General features: G+C 42.2%; 1 protein-coding gene across 2 annotated transcripts in view; it reads left to right on the top strand.

Moving 5' to 3' along the window:
- Positions 1 to 2,012: 2,012 nt before the first annotated feature.
- Positions 2,013 to 17,401, top strand: part of Pon2 (paraoxonase 2) — a 35,415-nt gene continuing 20,026 nt past the window's right edge. The window contains exons 1-2 of one of the 2 annotated variants that reach the window (NM_001013082.1): positions 2,013 to 2,138; positions 11,816 to 11,886. In NM_001013082.1, the coding sequence (NP_001013100.1) occupies positions 2,065 to 2,138; positions 11,816 to 11,886 (145 nt within the window). In that variant the 5' untranslated portion in view covers positions 2,013 to 2,064. The remainder of the gene's footprint in view (positions 2,139 to 11,815; positions 11,887 to 17,401) is intronic. The other variant, XM_087656471.1, reaches the window with a different exon arrangement.

Here is a 17,401-nt window from a genome sequence, read left to right as displayed (position 1 = left end):
AACACAGAACGTGCCCGGTCCTAGAGGAATTCTGCTTCCGTGTGTCCCAAGCTCACCAGGCAGCTTTCTTGCAGCAGAAAAGTTGGTCTTACCTGTGGTCCCGAGGCTCAAGTTCGCTCGTGGGGTGCTGCCCACAGGCTCTCTGCAGCGGCAGCCTGTTACAAGTATCTTTAAACAACATGTTTAACCTCTTGTGAATTTTTCCTTCAGTCTTTTATCTAGTTCAGGCTAGTTTTAACCCCAATATTCTCCAGTCTCTGCTTTGGCTTCATGGTATGATTCCAGTCAGTCACCAGCTACCCCCCTCCCTTTTTCTTCCTTTGAAACAATGCTTCTAGATCTTTCTTATTTGGTGGGGTAAGATCACACCTAACACACGGATGCCATTAAGGGCACAGGGTGGTTCCCATGCCAAGATGAGAAGGACTGTGGTATTACTATATTTCTGTGACACAAACTCACTTTTCAAACACTTCAAATAATCACATTTCAGTACAATCGGTTCCTTTTGCAATCCTACCCATCTAATTGTGTGCACTAGCAAACATTACTTTGCAAAGTTATCTATGTTGGAAAGTGCATGAAATGTGCACCTTCTGGGACTTTGAAGGGACAGTTGTTTGGCTCTCCATCGGCCACTGGATACCTCCCAGAGTCCCTTATGGCTGGTCACAGATGTGTGGAGCAGGAAGATCTTTCTCTTTTCTCTTTGGTGAGGGGCCAGGTACAAACTGGCATCTGCTTTTCTTTAATGGTTGGTTATGAAACAGAAGACTGGCCTGATGTGTCAACATATGCTGGTAATCCTCAGGAGGGGAAGTCAAGAAAGCCTCAAATCCAAGGTCATCTCCGGCTGCAATAACAAAACACTGTCAAAGAATGATGTTCCTTAAGAACTGACTGCTTAACTTCTGCAAACACATTGCAGGTAGGAATTGTGCTGGGAACAATTAGGAAATGATTCCAAGTTATACTCAGTAGCTGTCACAATCTCAATGAGCGACCTCGCTCTTTATATTTTTATAAGTGTATATAAATAAGTGTTAAAATGAAAAGGGAGAAAGGAGAGAAAATTTATTAGTACTCCAATAAATTCTGAGTTTGTGGCGGTCTAGTCTAATATAAATCTTAAAATAAAAGGATGTAACTCCAATTCTAACTTTTTACATAAGGCCTGTCCAGAGCCATTTTTTCCTAACTAAAAGAAGAAAAAAGGAAGTGAATATTTAAAATTAGAGAGATGGCTTAGCACCAAGAACACTGGCTGTACTTACTGGGGTAGTGCGCACCCTTTTCTGACCTCTGTGGATACCAGACATGGATGTGTGCATACACATGCATGCAAGCAAAACATCCATGCATATGAAATAAAGAACTAAACCAAAACACATTACTCTAGGCAGGGCCCTGAGTTGCCCAAGAACTTGGCATATGAATTAGACAGATCAGATGTTCACTACCATCCTGGACCAATAAGAAAATTTAAAAGTACTATTTTAATAGATTTCATATATTTAGTATACATTCCTATGTTTAATAATTAATATTTAAATATATTTTACATTTAAACATAGACATATTACACACACACACAAGTATGTTCAACAACGAAACTGTTCTGTGTAGATGTGGCTCGTTATTTGCGTAATATGAACAAAGTCCTGGGTTTGTTTCCTAGCTTCTCAAAAATCAAAAATAAACACAACAAAGGGGGAAAACATCCTCAAACTCCAGACCAAAACAACAAAAAAGCAACCCCAAACTTAACTAAATCAAGAGAGCTCCGCAGAGGCCACCCTAAAGTTTTCAGGGAGCAGAGCAGGTGCAGCTGCGCGGGCTTTGGAGGGTTGGCCGAGTGTTTGTGAAAGGAGTCAAGTTCAGTTGGGTTCCCACGCGGGCATGTGCGGATGTGCTCTGAGGCCGCGGCGCCGGGCGGAGCCTGGGCTGCAGAGCCGGCGCTCGGGGCGGGGATCAGGCGCGGTTCCGCGCTCGGGGCGGGGAGCTGGCCCAGCGTCCGGTGCAGCCCGGTCAGGCCCAAACCAGACGGCGGGCCGGTCCCGCGCCATGGGCCGGCTGGTGGCTCTGAGTTTGCTAGGCATCGGGCTGGCGCTTCTGGGCGAGCGGTTCTTGGCGCTCAGGTAGGTTCTGCCGAGGGTCCCGGGTCGCAGGTCCCTACGGCCGAGCTGCTTGTGTTGGGCACTGGAGACAGAGCTCATTTAGTTTGGGGAACGAGATGGAGGGAAGTACTTGGGATCGCTACCCGTTTAACTGGCCCAGTCCACTTCCACCAAGACCTAGATACTTTGTGAAAAGTTTCCTAGCCTTTGCTGGTAGCGAGGTTCCTCTGCCTAGGCTGACAAGTGAGGTTTGCAAATTTCTCAGGGGGCAAAACTCAGTGCTTTAATTTGAAAACAAAACCATTACTCATGCGTGGACGCTCTAATTGCACAGTTTTATTTCAGGTCACTGGTGCTGTTCTGTGCAACTGGAATCCATCCCTCTCCAGCATAATAGTTGGGGAAACTTCAGGGTTTCAGTCTTGGCGCTGGAGATCAAAGACACTTGACAGAGACAGCTACTGTTCTTACATCATTTCCTTATTTATTGACCAGAGCTCCAGGAGTAGAGCAAGCAGTTGTTCCTTCCGGGTCGACATCATGTTTTCAAGTTACCATTTCAAACTTTATAAGCTTCTTGCAAAAGATTTCTAGAACAGTTGAGTGCCTACTAGGCAGTAGGTACACCTCAGCCCCAGGCTCCTGTGGAGAACTGGAAACCCTAAATAGAGTCTTTTCTGATATGGGAAAGGAGAGAAATATTGAAACTAGCTATCGAAGACAGGAAAATGAAACTCCTTATAGGGTTAAGGAGAAAAGACAGGTCCTCTGAAGGTGTTCTGGAAGGCAACAGATGAGAAAGGCGGGTAAGTCTGAAGGGTGTACTTAGCACTGCAAAGTTGCGCCTCTCTCTGATAGGCAAAAGGGAAGCGTTAGTACTCATTGGTCGTTTAGCAGCAAGCTGACCTGAGTCTTGCATTGTACAAACAAGCCTGAAGGGCGGAGCATCGTAGGCTGGATAATAGGATCTCTTGGAGTCCTGGTGTCCCAGGGGCACCATGTGAAACATTCTAATTCAGTTGCTCCTGGTGCGACCTAGGCCTTGGGTTTTGGGTGCTTCTCTAAATTTTAAATTAATTCTTGGTTTTGAGTTGAAATCTCATTTTGTGCCCTCTCCGTTTTGAAGCTTAGTCTGCTCTCGAAACTCAGGATCCTTGGTCTCCCGACTCCTGCTATTACAGACACACACCATCATGGCACACGGGGTTTTCTTTCTTTCTTTCTTTCTTTCTTTCTTTCTTTCTTTCTTTCTTTCTTTCTTTTCCTCCCTCCCTCCTTCCTTCTTTCCTTCCTTCTTTTCACATCTAGATCTTTGCTAATGATGTGCAGGTGTAGCATGTAGCTCAGGGATACAGCACTTGCCCAGCATGCATGAAACTAGGGACACCAGCCTCAGCCCCACACTACAAAACCAAAACAGGAAGCACACCCCTTGCACCCCTTGTCTTGGTAATCCTCGTGTACAGTATGTGTTGTAAGCATTGAGAGCTAGTGGACTAGACATGGGCAAAAGCAGGTTGGGAATGATAAAGGAGTCCCAGACTGCATCCCCAAGAATGAGAGACAGAGCCAAAGTGAGAGAGCCCAGCTGGCAAGGTGAGTCCACCGTCTGTCCCATAGCTGCAGCCTCATTTGGGGGTAAGGCCATGTGAGAACTGGATGGGATGGGAACCCCGGAACTAGGAGGAATGTTTATGCGTATGGTAGGGACTGGCAGTGTGGCTCAGGCTAATCCTTGGGTAACCACTCTTAGTAAATGCTTCTGCTCCTGTAGAATACCCATGCACTGGGATGCATTTGGATGGGTTTGGGTCATGTTTTGCTTTTAGTCGATATACAATAAACATACACACTTATGGACTGTGATGTTAATGTTTATGTATTATGAGATCTATGGTGATAGGTACAACAGTCACCGTAAATGCTTGCTTTTCTTTCAAGATGAGAATATTAAAAAACTTTCTTCCTAGTTTGAAGCACACACTACTATTAGCTACAGTCACTGCACTGCCTGTCTTCTAATCGTAGCGTTGTGCCCTTTGGCCAGTCTCACTGCCACCACTGACTGGCTCAGAGTAATCCTTGGGTGACCACTCTTAGTAATTTTCAACTTCTACTAGTAGTTTTCACACATATCGGTGAATTTTCCCATTTTCTCTTTCTTGCTTCCTTCCTTTTCTTCCTTCCCTTGCCTCCTTCCCTCCCTCCCTCCCTTCCTCCCTCCCTTCCTCATTCTTTCCTTCCTGGCTCTTTAAGACAGGGTCTCTCTTTGTGTAGCCCAGGCTGGCATCAGTGTCATGCAAATCTTGTCTCAGTCTCCCGAGTACTAACATTACATACATGCAACACCATGCCTCTACAATCGTTTTCTCTCACTGTATCCACTGTATAAGTCCACCATGTTGTTCTTTTCCATTTCTCTGTTGATGGGAGGGTGATTAGGCAGTTCCCATTTGGAAACTACCAGGATGCAAGTGTCTCTTCAACACCGACTTCTCTCCCTTTGGATGCATAACCAGTCCTGGGATTGCTGGTCATATACAATACTTATACTTTAACAAGTTTTAAGGCATCTCCATGCCCGTTTCATAACATCATAGTGTTTTACACCCACAGAAAGTAAAGGATCTCTTTCTGAACAGGGTGTGTGACTCAGTGGTACAGTGCCAGAGTGTGTGGGGGCCTGTGTTCAAGCTCCAGTGTAGGGATGAGTTCACTGTTGCTCTCTCTCTCTCTCTCTCTCTCTCTCTCTCTCTCTCTCTCTTTCTCTCTCTCCCTCTCTCTGGCAGCTGTCATTCTAACTAGAGTGAGATAGTATCTCTTGGAAACTGGGTTTTGTTTGTGTGCTTTGCCCTGTTTTGCTAGTGAGCTAATGCAAGTCTCCGCTGTGTTCTGGCTGTTACCAGTTTTATCACGAATGTGCCCTCCCATTCCATGGGGCGTTTCTTAAATCTGTTGATCGCTTGCTTCATTTGACAGAGACTGTCTGGTTTGATGTAGTCTGGTTTGATGTGGTCTGTCTGGCTTGATGTTGTCTGTTTCCTGCACTCTCTAGGGCCTTAGCAGTTAGGTGGTTCTGTGCAGTCCACTCAGCTTTCAGTAGTGAAAACAGGACATGAAAATTCCTAGACTCCTTCAGTTATCACCAGTGGTCAAACCGTCAGTGTTTCCATAAACTGAATTTTTCTCAATCAATAGTCAACTCTATCCCCTTTCCTTATTCACATTAAGGTCCAAAGTTTAAGTCCCTTTGATTGTTCAGTATAGTTACAAATTAGAAAAGGTAAATATACCCATGATGGATGTGGCTGGGCAGATGGCTAGTAAGAGGGCTTGTGGTACAAGCATGAGGAGTTTGAAACCAAAGGACACATGTAAAGTTCATACATGGCACTGTGTCCTGTAATGCCAGACTGTCCCTAGGTGATACAATGGAGGGCAATAGAGGAGGGTACCCAATGTCCTCATCCAATTTCTGTATGTATACACATGAGTGTATATATTCACACATCCACAACACAGACACCACACACACACACACACACACACACACACACACACACACACACGTATGCACGCATGCATGCACACACTGAATGCAGAGGGTAGGTAATTTACAACTTGGTGCAAGCTTTCTTTACAAAGCTCTGACTAAGATAAATTTCGATGAGCAGTGATTTTGGAGCCGGTGACTTGGTGACTTCATCGGCAAATTGAAGCTCCACATAGGGTGATGTAAGACTGTGGGGGGAAATGTTATGTAGTTGGATTCCCCCCCCCCCGCTCCTGCTCCAACACCCCAAAAAACTATCAGGTTCTTCTAGTTTAGTTTGAATTTCAGAGTAACAGAGAATCATTTTGTGTGGGTATACACTAGATGTATGTTTGTTTGTTTGTACATGTATGCATTTGTATGTGTGTATGTGTGTGTTCCCATGGAAGACAAAGGTGAACACTGAGTGTCTTCCTCAATTGTTTACTGCCTTACATTTTAAGACAGGAGCTCACTGCTTCAGCTAGACTGGTTCACTAGCAGACTCCATGGATCCTCCTGTCTCTGCCTTCTCAGTACAAGGGTTTCAGACCCGGTCCACTGCATCCAACTTTCACATGGGTGAAACTCAGGTCCCCGTGCTTGTGAAGGAAGCACTTTACCCACTGAGCTATCTCATCAACCCCCGTCATTCTTTAGCATAACAACCCATTTTAGAATAAGTATGCAGTCTGAGACATCATTTCACTAAAGGCAGATTTAGCTGAGCACCCTATGTTGCATGTGGGGACCATCTGACTAGAGCATAGGCTGACTCCCCTGCCTGCAATGTGGTGACACGAGCAAATGCACCCTTCTCTCGGACACTCAGAGTCTTCTTCATAGAGCAGCAGGCTCCAAGATTCCTGCAGGAAAGGCATTCAGAGCAAGGAGAAAGGGCTACTGAGTTGTGCGCTCTTTTTGCTCTAACCGGTACTTTCTCTCTGTTTATTCAATTATTAAAGATGGGATGTTGGCTGTCAAGCTGTTTCTCCCAGGATGCCCACTTAAATTTCGACTTGAGTTTTAGATAAACAGTGGATACATTTTAGTTAAGTTCGTCCCCAATGGATAAATGTCATTGAAGTTGTCGTTTATCCCACTAAGCTGTCGCTAAGTTTTCTCCGGGGGTGAAGGTGGGAGGGATGCTGCTGTGTAGCCACCCTTTCTGCCCCTCCCTTCTTAAGCAATAGAAGAGAGAGTAGAAGTAGGCCAGCACTCCCAAGCTAGTTGCTGTCAGACAGACTTGGAGGAGTCTTGAGACTCGAGTACACTAGAGAACAAAGTGTGGGCAGGAACCCCAAGACACAAGTCTCAACAATTTGTTGAAGTTTGTAACTTCAGAACTTTAAAATATTTTATTGTTGTAGTGTGTGTGTGTATGTGTGTGTGTGTGTGTGAGTGTGTGTGCGCGCACACGCGCACACTTGCACATGGGTTTGTATACACGTATGTGTGAATGTAGTCAGAGGACAACTAACTTGTAGGAGTCAATTCTCTCTACCTACTTACCTTACGTTCTAGAATTAAGACTCAGATCATTGAGATGCAGTGGCGAGAATTCCTGTATACTGAGCCATCTCAGTGGTTGATGCCTGACACCTTTTCTCACAGCTCTCATGGAAAGTGATAGAGTTTTCCTCAGACCACTTCAGAAGAGGCCACCTTTTTAGTTATCTTTTTGCAATCCACCCCCTCTTAGCATTTATTGCGGGACTACAATGTGCTGAGAGCTTTGTTCAAAGTATAGTGTTTCTTGCTTACATAGATAGCTCAGTCAGTAAAGTGTCCACAGGGCAAGCATGAGGACTTAGGTTCAGATCCCCAGCATGCACATAAAAGCTACCTACATGAGTATTTACCTATAATCCCAGCACAGCTTGGAAGCAAGGAATGGAGACAGTAAATCTGTGAAACTCAGTGGCCAGCCAGTTTAGTCCATCAGTGAGTTCCAAGTTTAGTGGAAGATCCTCCTTTAAAAAATTATGTGGCCAACTACTTATGTAGACAACTGAGGTTGACCTCTGGCCTCCACATATGCATGTACACATATATCTGCCCACCCACATACACCATATATGCATACACATGCATTAAATAAGTGTAGAATGTCTTTATATTAAGCAATAAATAAACATTAAAAGAAAAAGTACAGGGTCTCATGTAGTCTAGGCTGGCCTCAATTTTTTTTGTATTCCTAATTACAAACTTTTTGTAGCCAAACCTAGTTTACATAGAGCTAGAGAGTAAAATCGGGCTTTTGTGCGCAGAAGGCAAGCCCTCCATCAGCTCTATATCCTCAACCCCAAAGGTACATTTATTGACACTTGGTGAGAATGCTTTTTTACTTTTCTGCCCTCGTTGACTTCTTAGACAAATAGCTTCCTTTCTCTAATTCACATGTAAATAATTGACTTCTGGAGCGATTTAGCTGGCGAGCCCACCTCCTTAGCACCACATCTGCCCTCTAGGCCAACCAGCTCTTTAACTTTCAGGCCACAATGGCCCAGTTCCCACACAGCTTCTTGGCTTCTCTGTGGTTGAGCAAAATTCCCCAGGTTTGCCTGCCTCAGCACAAATTTCAGTTACCCACTGTAAGCATCACAGAGGCTGTTGGGGTGAATTCCAAAGGGCTTTCTAAGTCTGAGTATAGAAGATAAAGGCCCCCTTTTATATACATTTGTACACTGAAGATAAAGAACTGTCAACTTTTTTTAAACTCAAAGGCAGAGAGACCTAGGAAAGAGGAAAGGCTTGCTGATGGTGGCATGGTTCCCCTTATTCAGCAGGTTACACCACTATCTTAATTGCTACCTGTCACCAGGTAAAATGAGAGCGAACAACTCTCGGTCTGGATCCAGTCTGGGTGGGGACCACTGTCTCCAGAATAAAAAAGAGATTGGTTTCCATTTAATGACTGTCAGTTAAGAGTCTTCGGTTTGTAGCCAGATCGCTCAAAGCATTTGAAAACTCTGTTGACGCTCTACCCTTGACTAGTAACTGTACTTTTCTGAATAGAGACAAACAAGCAATTCGATTATTTGTGTATTTGTGTGATTTCACCCTTCACTCTTGGCTTTACGTCTTTATTTTTCTCAAGAGTGCAGAACGGTCGCTGATGTGCCAAGCACTGTATATGTTATATGTTCCAGTTGTGGAGGAAGAAGGGGGTGGCAGCTGACTGTCTTTTGGGGCTTTTCCCGTTAGGAACACAAGTGTTTTCAAAACTTTATTTCTGTGAGTACATCTAGATACAGAAAAGGCAGAGGTCCTTACACCTCCGCAGTGGGACGACCGTGGAAGAAGAGTGAACAGTGGAAATGCTGTTGGTTCTGGGGAGCCATCGAATCTGGGGTCTACAGAAGTCAACTAGCTATCGGGGCAGACAGCCCGTCCAGGACAAATGGCTAGCAGTTAACTCCTGGGAGGTAATTGAGCCACAGAGGATTTAAGTAGATCTCTCTTTCATTTTATAGTAAAGAAGATCCAGGTGAAAATTATTCGATTAACGGAAGGTCACACTCAGCTTTCGGTGATATAACTCTACAGTGTTAGTAGTCGGTAGACTGCATGCCTAAAGATGGCACAGTGCAGCTAACCTAGATGAAGATCGCTCTGAAACAAACGGCTCGCCCTAGGCTGCTAGGCTGCTCAGGTGCGTTTGAGCCTGTTACCTGAAACAGATTGCGTCTAACCACATAGTTGATTGACTTAATGGTCATCCAGACGTTGTCCTCCCTAGTTTTCCATAGCTTTCCAAGCAAGGTGTATAAAATAAACATCCAGACCAACACAGGAGGCTTACCAGAGCTCATTGACCAGATGGAACTGCACATTTCTGGAGCCACACAACATCAGTAGAATCTGGCAGTTTTCTTCATTGATCCTTACTGCATCTGTGAGAAAGACTAAGGCCAGCAGAGAGCCACTGACATGCCCAGAGTCATAGCTGTGTTACTGATAACCCAAGAACCCAGGTCTATTCACTCCTGTAGGGGTAAAGTACCATGGGAATAGTGGAGCTGCCAAACACTTGCAAGGAAAGTCGATTCTATCTCTCTGAGTTGGTTTTATCGGATATAAGATGGGTCTGACGGTACCCAGTTCTTGAGGTTAGTAGAAGAACTGAGTAAGTTCACTGAGGGTAGCCAACTTATCCCCATGCCAAATAGATATTTTTATTATTGTAGTGGTGTATAGATAACATATATAGTAATAGTTAAATAATACCATATATTACCATTCTAGATCTTTTTGCTATTCCTTCCCTTGATCACGGTAACCACTGGCATTGTATCTGTACTGTCCTGGCTACAGGTGCTTCAATTATTTGTGCTTCTTGTTGCAATTTATCTTTTAAAGTGCTCCAGGAACATGCGGAACTAAGATTTATTATATTCTATTACATTCGTTTTAAAACTTTCATTTATTTAATGTATTTTTTTTACCACATTCACATACATATACTGTTTATTTGCTTTATGGTTACTTTTCAAATAATGTAATATTTGATTTTATTGTTTTTGTTTTGGCACTAGAAAGATGGCTCAGAGGGTACAAGGCTTACTTTATAATCCTGACATGGTAAAGTCTAGCCTCAGAACCCATGTTAAAGGTGGAAGGAAAGAACTAAATCCACAGTATTGTCCTCTGACCCCAAACATATTCTGAGACCCGCTGGCACCCTCCCAATATACACATTACCCACACATACAATGTCAATAACTTTTAAGACTTTATTTGTAAATTTTACATATGCACATGCATGTACAATGTATAGTTGGCATGGACCCATAGCTGCTGGGTTAGCTAGGTCCAGGCATCCTTCCATTGGTTAAACCCCGTAGGCTTCCTCCTTCTCTGGGGGTGGAAGCCAGAGACTGGAACAGAGAGCTGCACACACCAAACTGCTGTTTTGACACTTAACTGTACGGGTCGTTGGAACCACTGTGGGAAGTGTGACATTCCCTGCAGTCCAGTTCTCACTTTCCAGACTGCAGGACACCAGTGTGTGTTGGGGGCGGTAAGGGAGAGGGAGAAGTTTGTGACCTTCAAACTAAAGTTTCCTTGTGTGATGGCCAGGCTACCTGGAGGGCCTCCGGGATGGAAAGGAAACACAAGATAGCCCAGCAGTCTCCAGCAGTCCTTTCTTATTACTCATGTCTTCCTTTAGTACCGCACAACACACATGAACACTTTCCTAAGTAATTTTGAGAGTCACAAATGGAATTGTTGCTCTCTAAACTTCCAACCCCCCACAAATGTTTTCATAAGGATGGGAACTTTCTAAACTCCTTAATCACTATCTATGAGTCTTTGGTGTGTGTTAGGTTCTGAGACGCTGGTAGTTTATTATACATTTTTTAATACTTGAGACATACTCTGATGCTCACGTGTGTCAGAGTCTGGTCTCAATCTCTCTGTACTCGGGGATCACCATGGGATTCTGGTCCCCCTGCCTCCACCTCCCGAGTGCTGGAATTTTAGCCGTTTGCCTCCACACTGGGCCTTATATGGTACAGCTCAAACTCAGGGCTCTGTGTGAACCAGGAAAGGCTCCGCCAATAGGCCCATACCCTCAGCCTATTCTTTCTTACTTTTGACAGTTATATTCATAGTTCTACTTTCTGTGCATGTGGGGGGTAGAAAGATACCAATATAGAGGCAGAGGACAATACGTGGCAATGTCTTTTCCTTCCGTCATATGGATTCTGTGCATAGAACTCAGGAGGCTAGCCTTAGCAGCAGCCATCTTTACCCACTGAGCCATCTCACTGTCCCCAAGTTGGCCCCTTTCTCTTAGTAATTTCTCTTCACAGAGGAAAGTTCGCAGTCATTTTCCAAACTGTTATGGATCTGCAATAGAAGGTTGGATTTCTAGATAGACACTTGCACTCCCTTCCCAAGACAGAGCCACAGGAAGAGTGCTCTGTTTATATATGCCGGGGAAATTGCAAGTGTGGCTCCCTGAGTCCACAGGTCTGTCTTTCAGTCCTGCACATATGGAGAACTGAACGCCTCACATGACTGATGTCATTTCTTGGGCTTTAGATTTCTACCCTTGTTCTCGCTCTCCATGTTATGGCTTGCTCTGTGCTTCTTAAAAACCTCCCTGGGATGAATCAGGAGACTCATAACACAAATAGTTTCTTTTACTTCCCAACAGAAGTCGACTTAAAGCCTCCAGAGAAGTAGAATCTGTAGACCTTCCAAACTGCCGCCTCATTAAAGGAATTGGTAGGTATGAGAAGATGCTGCTATTCCTGGGGCTACCTGGTGCCCGCTAGAGGTGCTGTGTGTGTTTTTACTGTCAGTTAGCAATTATTAGTGTAGCTCATTTGGTCAATAGGGACCTCTCTGATCTATCCATTTTGATCTGAAGGTTCCATTGTTTCTTCTTTCTTAGACTGATTAATTGTGTATATGTTAATTGTTTATCTATCTATCTATCTATCTATCTATCTATCTATCTATCTATCTATCTATTGCAATGTTCCCTTAGGGACTTCTGTGAGTTGCGTCTGTAAAGTTGAAACTTTACATGGCTCCAGCAGTCTATGTTCCCAACGGTGGGAATTTGGAAGGAAGGTATATTCTGCATAAGCAGGAATAGTATTGATATTGCTGACCATCCTGTCACCAACATCTGGCCTTATCCCTGATGTATAATTGATCCTTACTACTACTTTTTGGAAACAGCGACACTGTAGTGTATTAGTCACTCTTCTGATACCGTGAGAGACACCATGACCAAGGCAGCCTATAAGAGAAATTGTTAAATGGGGGCTTGCCTATAGTTTCAGTGAGTTGGCCACGCATCACCTCTCAAGCAGAAGCAGGCAGGTAGATGTGCCACTGCTGCGGTAATTGAGGTCTCACATCTGACCCACAGTTTCCAGGCAAAAAGACTAGGAAACCCCCAAACCTCAAAGCTGAACCCCACAGTGATGCACCTCATCCAACAAAACTATGCCCACTTCAACAAAGCCACATCTCCTAGTCTTTCCCGACCAATTTCTCTAACTGGGGACCAAGCATTCAAACCATACTAGCCTATGGAAGCCATTCTCATTCAAAACACCAGAAGCAGTAACAACAAACTCCACTTATTTAGTTTTCTCAGCTATGAACATAAGGGGGAGAGCAAATAACCAGGGTGGGCCCTGCACTCCTGAATCTCTGTAGACTACACAAAAGTGCCTGAGTGTTAGCAGCACTATATTTCTCATGATTTTTGCTTATTTTTGTTAACATTTAAATCATCTATGTGGCATGAACACTAAGGGGAAGATAAAATGTCTACATGTGATACAGTAGCTTTGATTCAAGAGGTTGGTAGAACGTTTGTTTTAAGATGCAGTGTAATCTACGGTTAACTTTGTGGTCTGAAGTGTTTGGCTGTTGAGCTGAAATCTTTAGTAGACCAAATTAAGATGGCTTAAGTTCTACCTCGAATTTTTTTCATTCCCTGTAGTTAATTCTGCATGTACTAGTCTTAGAAGTAAGAACACATGCTAACACAACTTGACAAGAGGAATTCCCCATGTGGCTTGTTTCCCGAAAGTGCTGAGAACAAAACCCTAAGCTTCTCTAGGTCTTGTAACTCAGCAAGGTGCGGGAGTGAAAATATAGACCAATAACATTCCACTTTAAAAGGTAAATACAGGTGTGTGTGTGTGTGTGTGTGTGTGTGTGTGTGTGTGTGAGAGAGAGAGAGAGAGAGAGAGAGAGAGAGAGAGAGAGAGAGAGAGAGAGAGAGATAGAGAGAGAGAGAGAGAGTGCAGCTTTGGTCTGCAGCAGACTATGAGGGATCTGCACAGTGTCTGTCGGCCTCCCCACCCTTTCTCTACAGTTTCCTTCAGGACAGAGTCCCCGTCTTGTTGGTTTTTACCTTTGCCATCTACCAAAGTCCCCAGAACTGAGTAGATTCTTAGTAATTACTATTTACTTATCAATGGGTGATAGAAATGCTAGCTTTTCTTAAAGGCCGCTCACGGTGTAATTAGAGATAGTCGGATGTCAGAACACCCTGTTTCCTGTTCTGATCCTACTACACATGGTATCATGATTGTGGCCAAAGCTTGGTCTTCTTATTAGTTACTGATATTGTCGCCTTTGTAATTGGAGTACAGGTTTTTAAACTTTAAAATTCTTGAGCTCTTCCTTAAGAATACTTTAAGAGATGTAATATGGGAACAAGTAACATTATGTCCCTTTCACTGTTTATGTGACAGCATTTGTCGGATTTCTTTTTAAGCAAATTAAAATCTGTATCACACAGAAAGTGACCTGCTATAGCCAGTGCTACTGTTAAATACATTTTGAATATTTCCAATCTCACTTAATGCTCTGCTTTGGCCACTTATATCCAGATAATTACCTTCCTTTTTTAACACTGTTGTCTATGGAAAGTTCATATGAACATTTTATGTTCAATGCAATCTAAAGTGGCAAATAATACAGTCTTCACCAAACTCCGTTCTTTCACAGAAATAATTCTAGGAATAAAACGGTTCCCTTTCCCTTGGTAGACTTAGTAAATACTCAGGCAAATCCATGCATGACTGTTGTCACAAATGGCATTTGAATGAGCCATTGCTCGTCCAGGTTTATTCTCTTTATTCCTGAAAGATGTGAGCAGTTCTATGTATTGACACATGTATATCTATCTCTTAGGTGTGTACACATTGCCTCTGTGTGTGTGTGTGTGTGTGTGTGTGTGTGTGTGTGTGTGTGTGTGAGTGTGTGTGTGTACACATTCACAGGAACACATATTCAAAGCTGCATGTGTGTGCAGGGGCATGTTGGGGGATCATTCGTGTGTATAGGTGTGGGGGCTATAGGACAACCTTAGCTAATGTTTCTTTGGTGCCATCCACTTTGATTTTCTCCATTTTGTTTTGAGAGACCATCTTTCATTTGCCTAGCCAGGATCAAATGCAGGTCTTTATATTTGCAAAGCAAGCACTTATCCAGTGAGCTATCACCTGAGCCCTACCTCAGGGTTTCTTTTGTTGATGTTGTTTTGTTTATTTGTTGTTTGAGACAGAGTTTCACTATGTAGCCCTGACTAGCCTGGAACTCACTATATTGTTTGTTATTTTTAATGTTTTTTATTTTTAATGATTTATTGACTAAGTCCCTTTTTAATGTACATTTGACATACTGTAAGGGCTTTTTTATTTCTTTAAATTTCAAAAAAATTATGTGTATAAAATGCAGAGTTTATCGTTTTAACCATCTGAAGTGTAAAATGCAGTAATGAGTGGGGAGAGGGAAGAAGGTAAAATGCAGTTGGAAATTTTTAAGAATTATGCGTATAAATGCAGAGTTTATCGTTTTAACCATCTGAAGTGTAAAATGCAGTAATGAGTGGTGGTGGTGGGAGGACGGAAAACTGCAGTTGGGATGTGATACATGAGAGAAAAATAAATACAAGGAAAAAGTCTATTTAATTATTATAGATGACTTATTCTGTATGTGTAGACTAAGCTGGAACTCACTATGTAATTCAGGCTGACCTTGACTCCTAGCAATCATTCTGCTTCTGACTCAAAAAATACTACTATTACAAGTATGTGCTAGCATTTTGTGTAGTCTGTTGTAGAATGTGCCACATTTGTTTACCCATTGGGTTGCTAATTATAATCCCCTACCTTATAATTTCCTGTCCAGATTACAGAGTATTTCCCAAAGGAATCTCATCTTGATCATATTAATTTAGCAAAGGAGTTTCACAGACTACCTCAGAAACAAAAAAAGGGCCTGGGGTGTTTATTATGATTGGGATGCCTAATATTTTAAAACTGAAGGAATATCTGATGTAGACTGGCACCCTGGGTTTTCAGGATATAGGAAAGGGCTACTATGTTTTCATAGCTTTCATCAGATTGCTCTAAATATCCCAACATAAATATTGCTCCAAATATTTCAAAATAAATAATGGTAGAAGTAAAACAGAGTGAAACACCATGTGAGTGCTGCCATAAGGGGCTTCTTTTTTTTCTTTTACTCTAAGAGGGATTTTTGTTTATTTGTTTGTTTGTTTGAGGATAAAGGAGAAAAATTAAGAAAAGGGAGAGAAGACAAAAGAACAAAGGAAAAGAGATGGAAATAGGAAGGAGGAACAAATAAAACAAATATTGATCTAAAGAACAAATTGAGAAAATGGATAACTGGTCAACCTTCCAACCTATCCTAAAAGGGAATTTTGCACAAGATTTCAATTGCACTATTTTTATTCTTTTTTTTTTTTCGGGGCTGGGGACCGAACCCAGAACCTTGCGCTTCCTAGGCAAGCGCTTTACCACTGAGCCAAATCCCCAACCCCCTATTTTTATGTCAAAGATATTGTTATCTCAGTGTACAAAGTTATCCTACATTCTTAAATATTTACATGAAACTGATTAATACTTTTAACAGAATAAAGTGCAGTGAAATACTTTTGCTAAATACTTAGTTTTTTAAATACTTGGCTAAAGCTGACTACCTATAGTTTATTTTTAAAAACACATTAATTTTTAACATGCCATATGTAAGTAATGAAGATTAGTTATGAAACACAAACTTAAAGTAATATAACTGACTTTCTTCTGCTTGGTCAGAGTATATAACAACCATAAAACAAATCTCTGTTTGCCAATTATATCAAACATATAGATTTCAGACTATATTTCTTTCTTAATTTTTTGATGGTAAATGTTTATGTTTCTTTTGGATGCAATATTATAATTTATACATATATGTAGTCTGTAATGATTAAGTCAAATGAATCAGATTTCCATCTCCTCCTCATACTATCATGATTACATCTTCAAATTTTGCCCTTTATGTTATTTTAAAGGGCCTGCCTAGTGAGTATAGACTGAACTTAATCCTCTGTGCTATATAACACCAGAATGACTTCCAACCAGTTTTTGGTATGAATTATTCAACCTGTTATTCTCTGTCCTTGGTCTTCCTAACATCTAGTAACCTCTGTTAAAGTCTTTATTTCTGTGTGACAAACTTTTTTTTAAGCTTCCACGACTGAATAAGAACAGGTTACTACCACCAACTGACTAAGAACAGATATATCCTTTTGAGCCTGGTTGGTCTGACCATATGATACTGTTCAGTTCTAGCCACGTTACTACAAATGAGAGGATATTGTCCTTTGCATGTTTGTTTTCGTAGTATAGAAGTTTTTTTTGGTTTTCTGGGGTTTTTGGTTTTGGAGACATTCTCACGGTATAACCCCAGTTGGTCTTATAGTTCATGTTTGTTTGCTTGTTTGTTTTTACCTCAACCTGGCCTCAAATTCATGGTCTTTCTACCTTAATCTTGACTGCTGTGATTATAAGTATCTGACCCCACAGCTGATAAGATTTCACACTTTTCTAGCAGAACAATATTCTAATATAACTATGGAGACTACCAATTTTTTATGTCTAGCCATCCATGGATGGACATCTTGATTGATTCTACATCTTATTTGCTGTAAATTATCCCAAAATAAGCAAACCCATGCAGGTATGTCTTCATTTAATAACTTTATTTTCTTGGAATTCTACTCAGTAGAGGGATTGCTAGATCACAGGTAGTTTGTTTCAGTTTTATGAACCTTTTATCCACAGTGGCTATATTATTTACACTCGACACACACACACACACACACACACACACACAGAGTGGGGGAGGGGAGGGGGAGGGAAGGAGAGAGAGAGAAAGAAAGAGAGGGAGAAAGAGAGAAAGAGAGAGAGAGAGAGAGAGG

The sequence above is a fragment of the Rattus norvegicus genome, chromosome 4, assembly GCF_021556685.1.
Source record: "Rattus norvegicus strain SHRSP/BbbUtx chromosome 4, alternate assembly SHRSP_T2T, whole genome shotgun sequence".
Classification (NCBI taxonomy): domain Eukaryota; kingdom Metazoa; phylum Chordata; class Mammalia; order Rodentia; family Muridae; genus Rattus; species Rattus norvegicus.
This window is presented reverse-complemented; position numbering and strand designations above follow the sequence as displayed.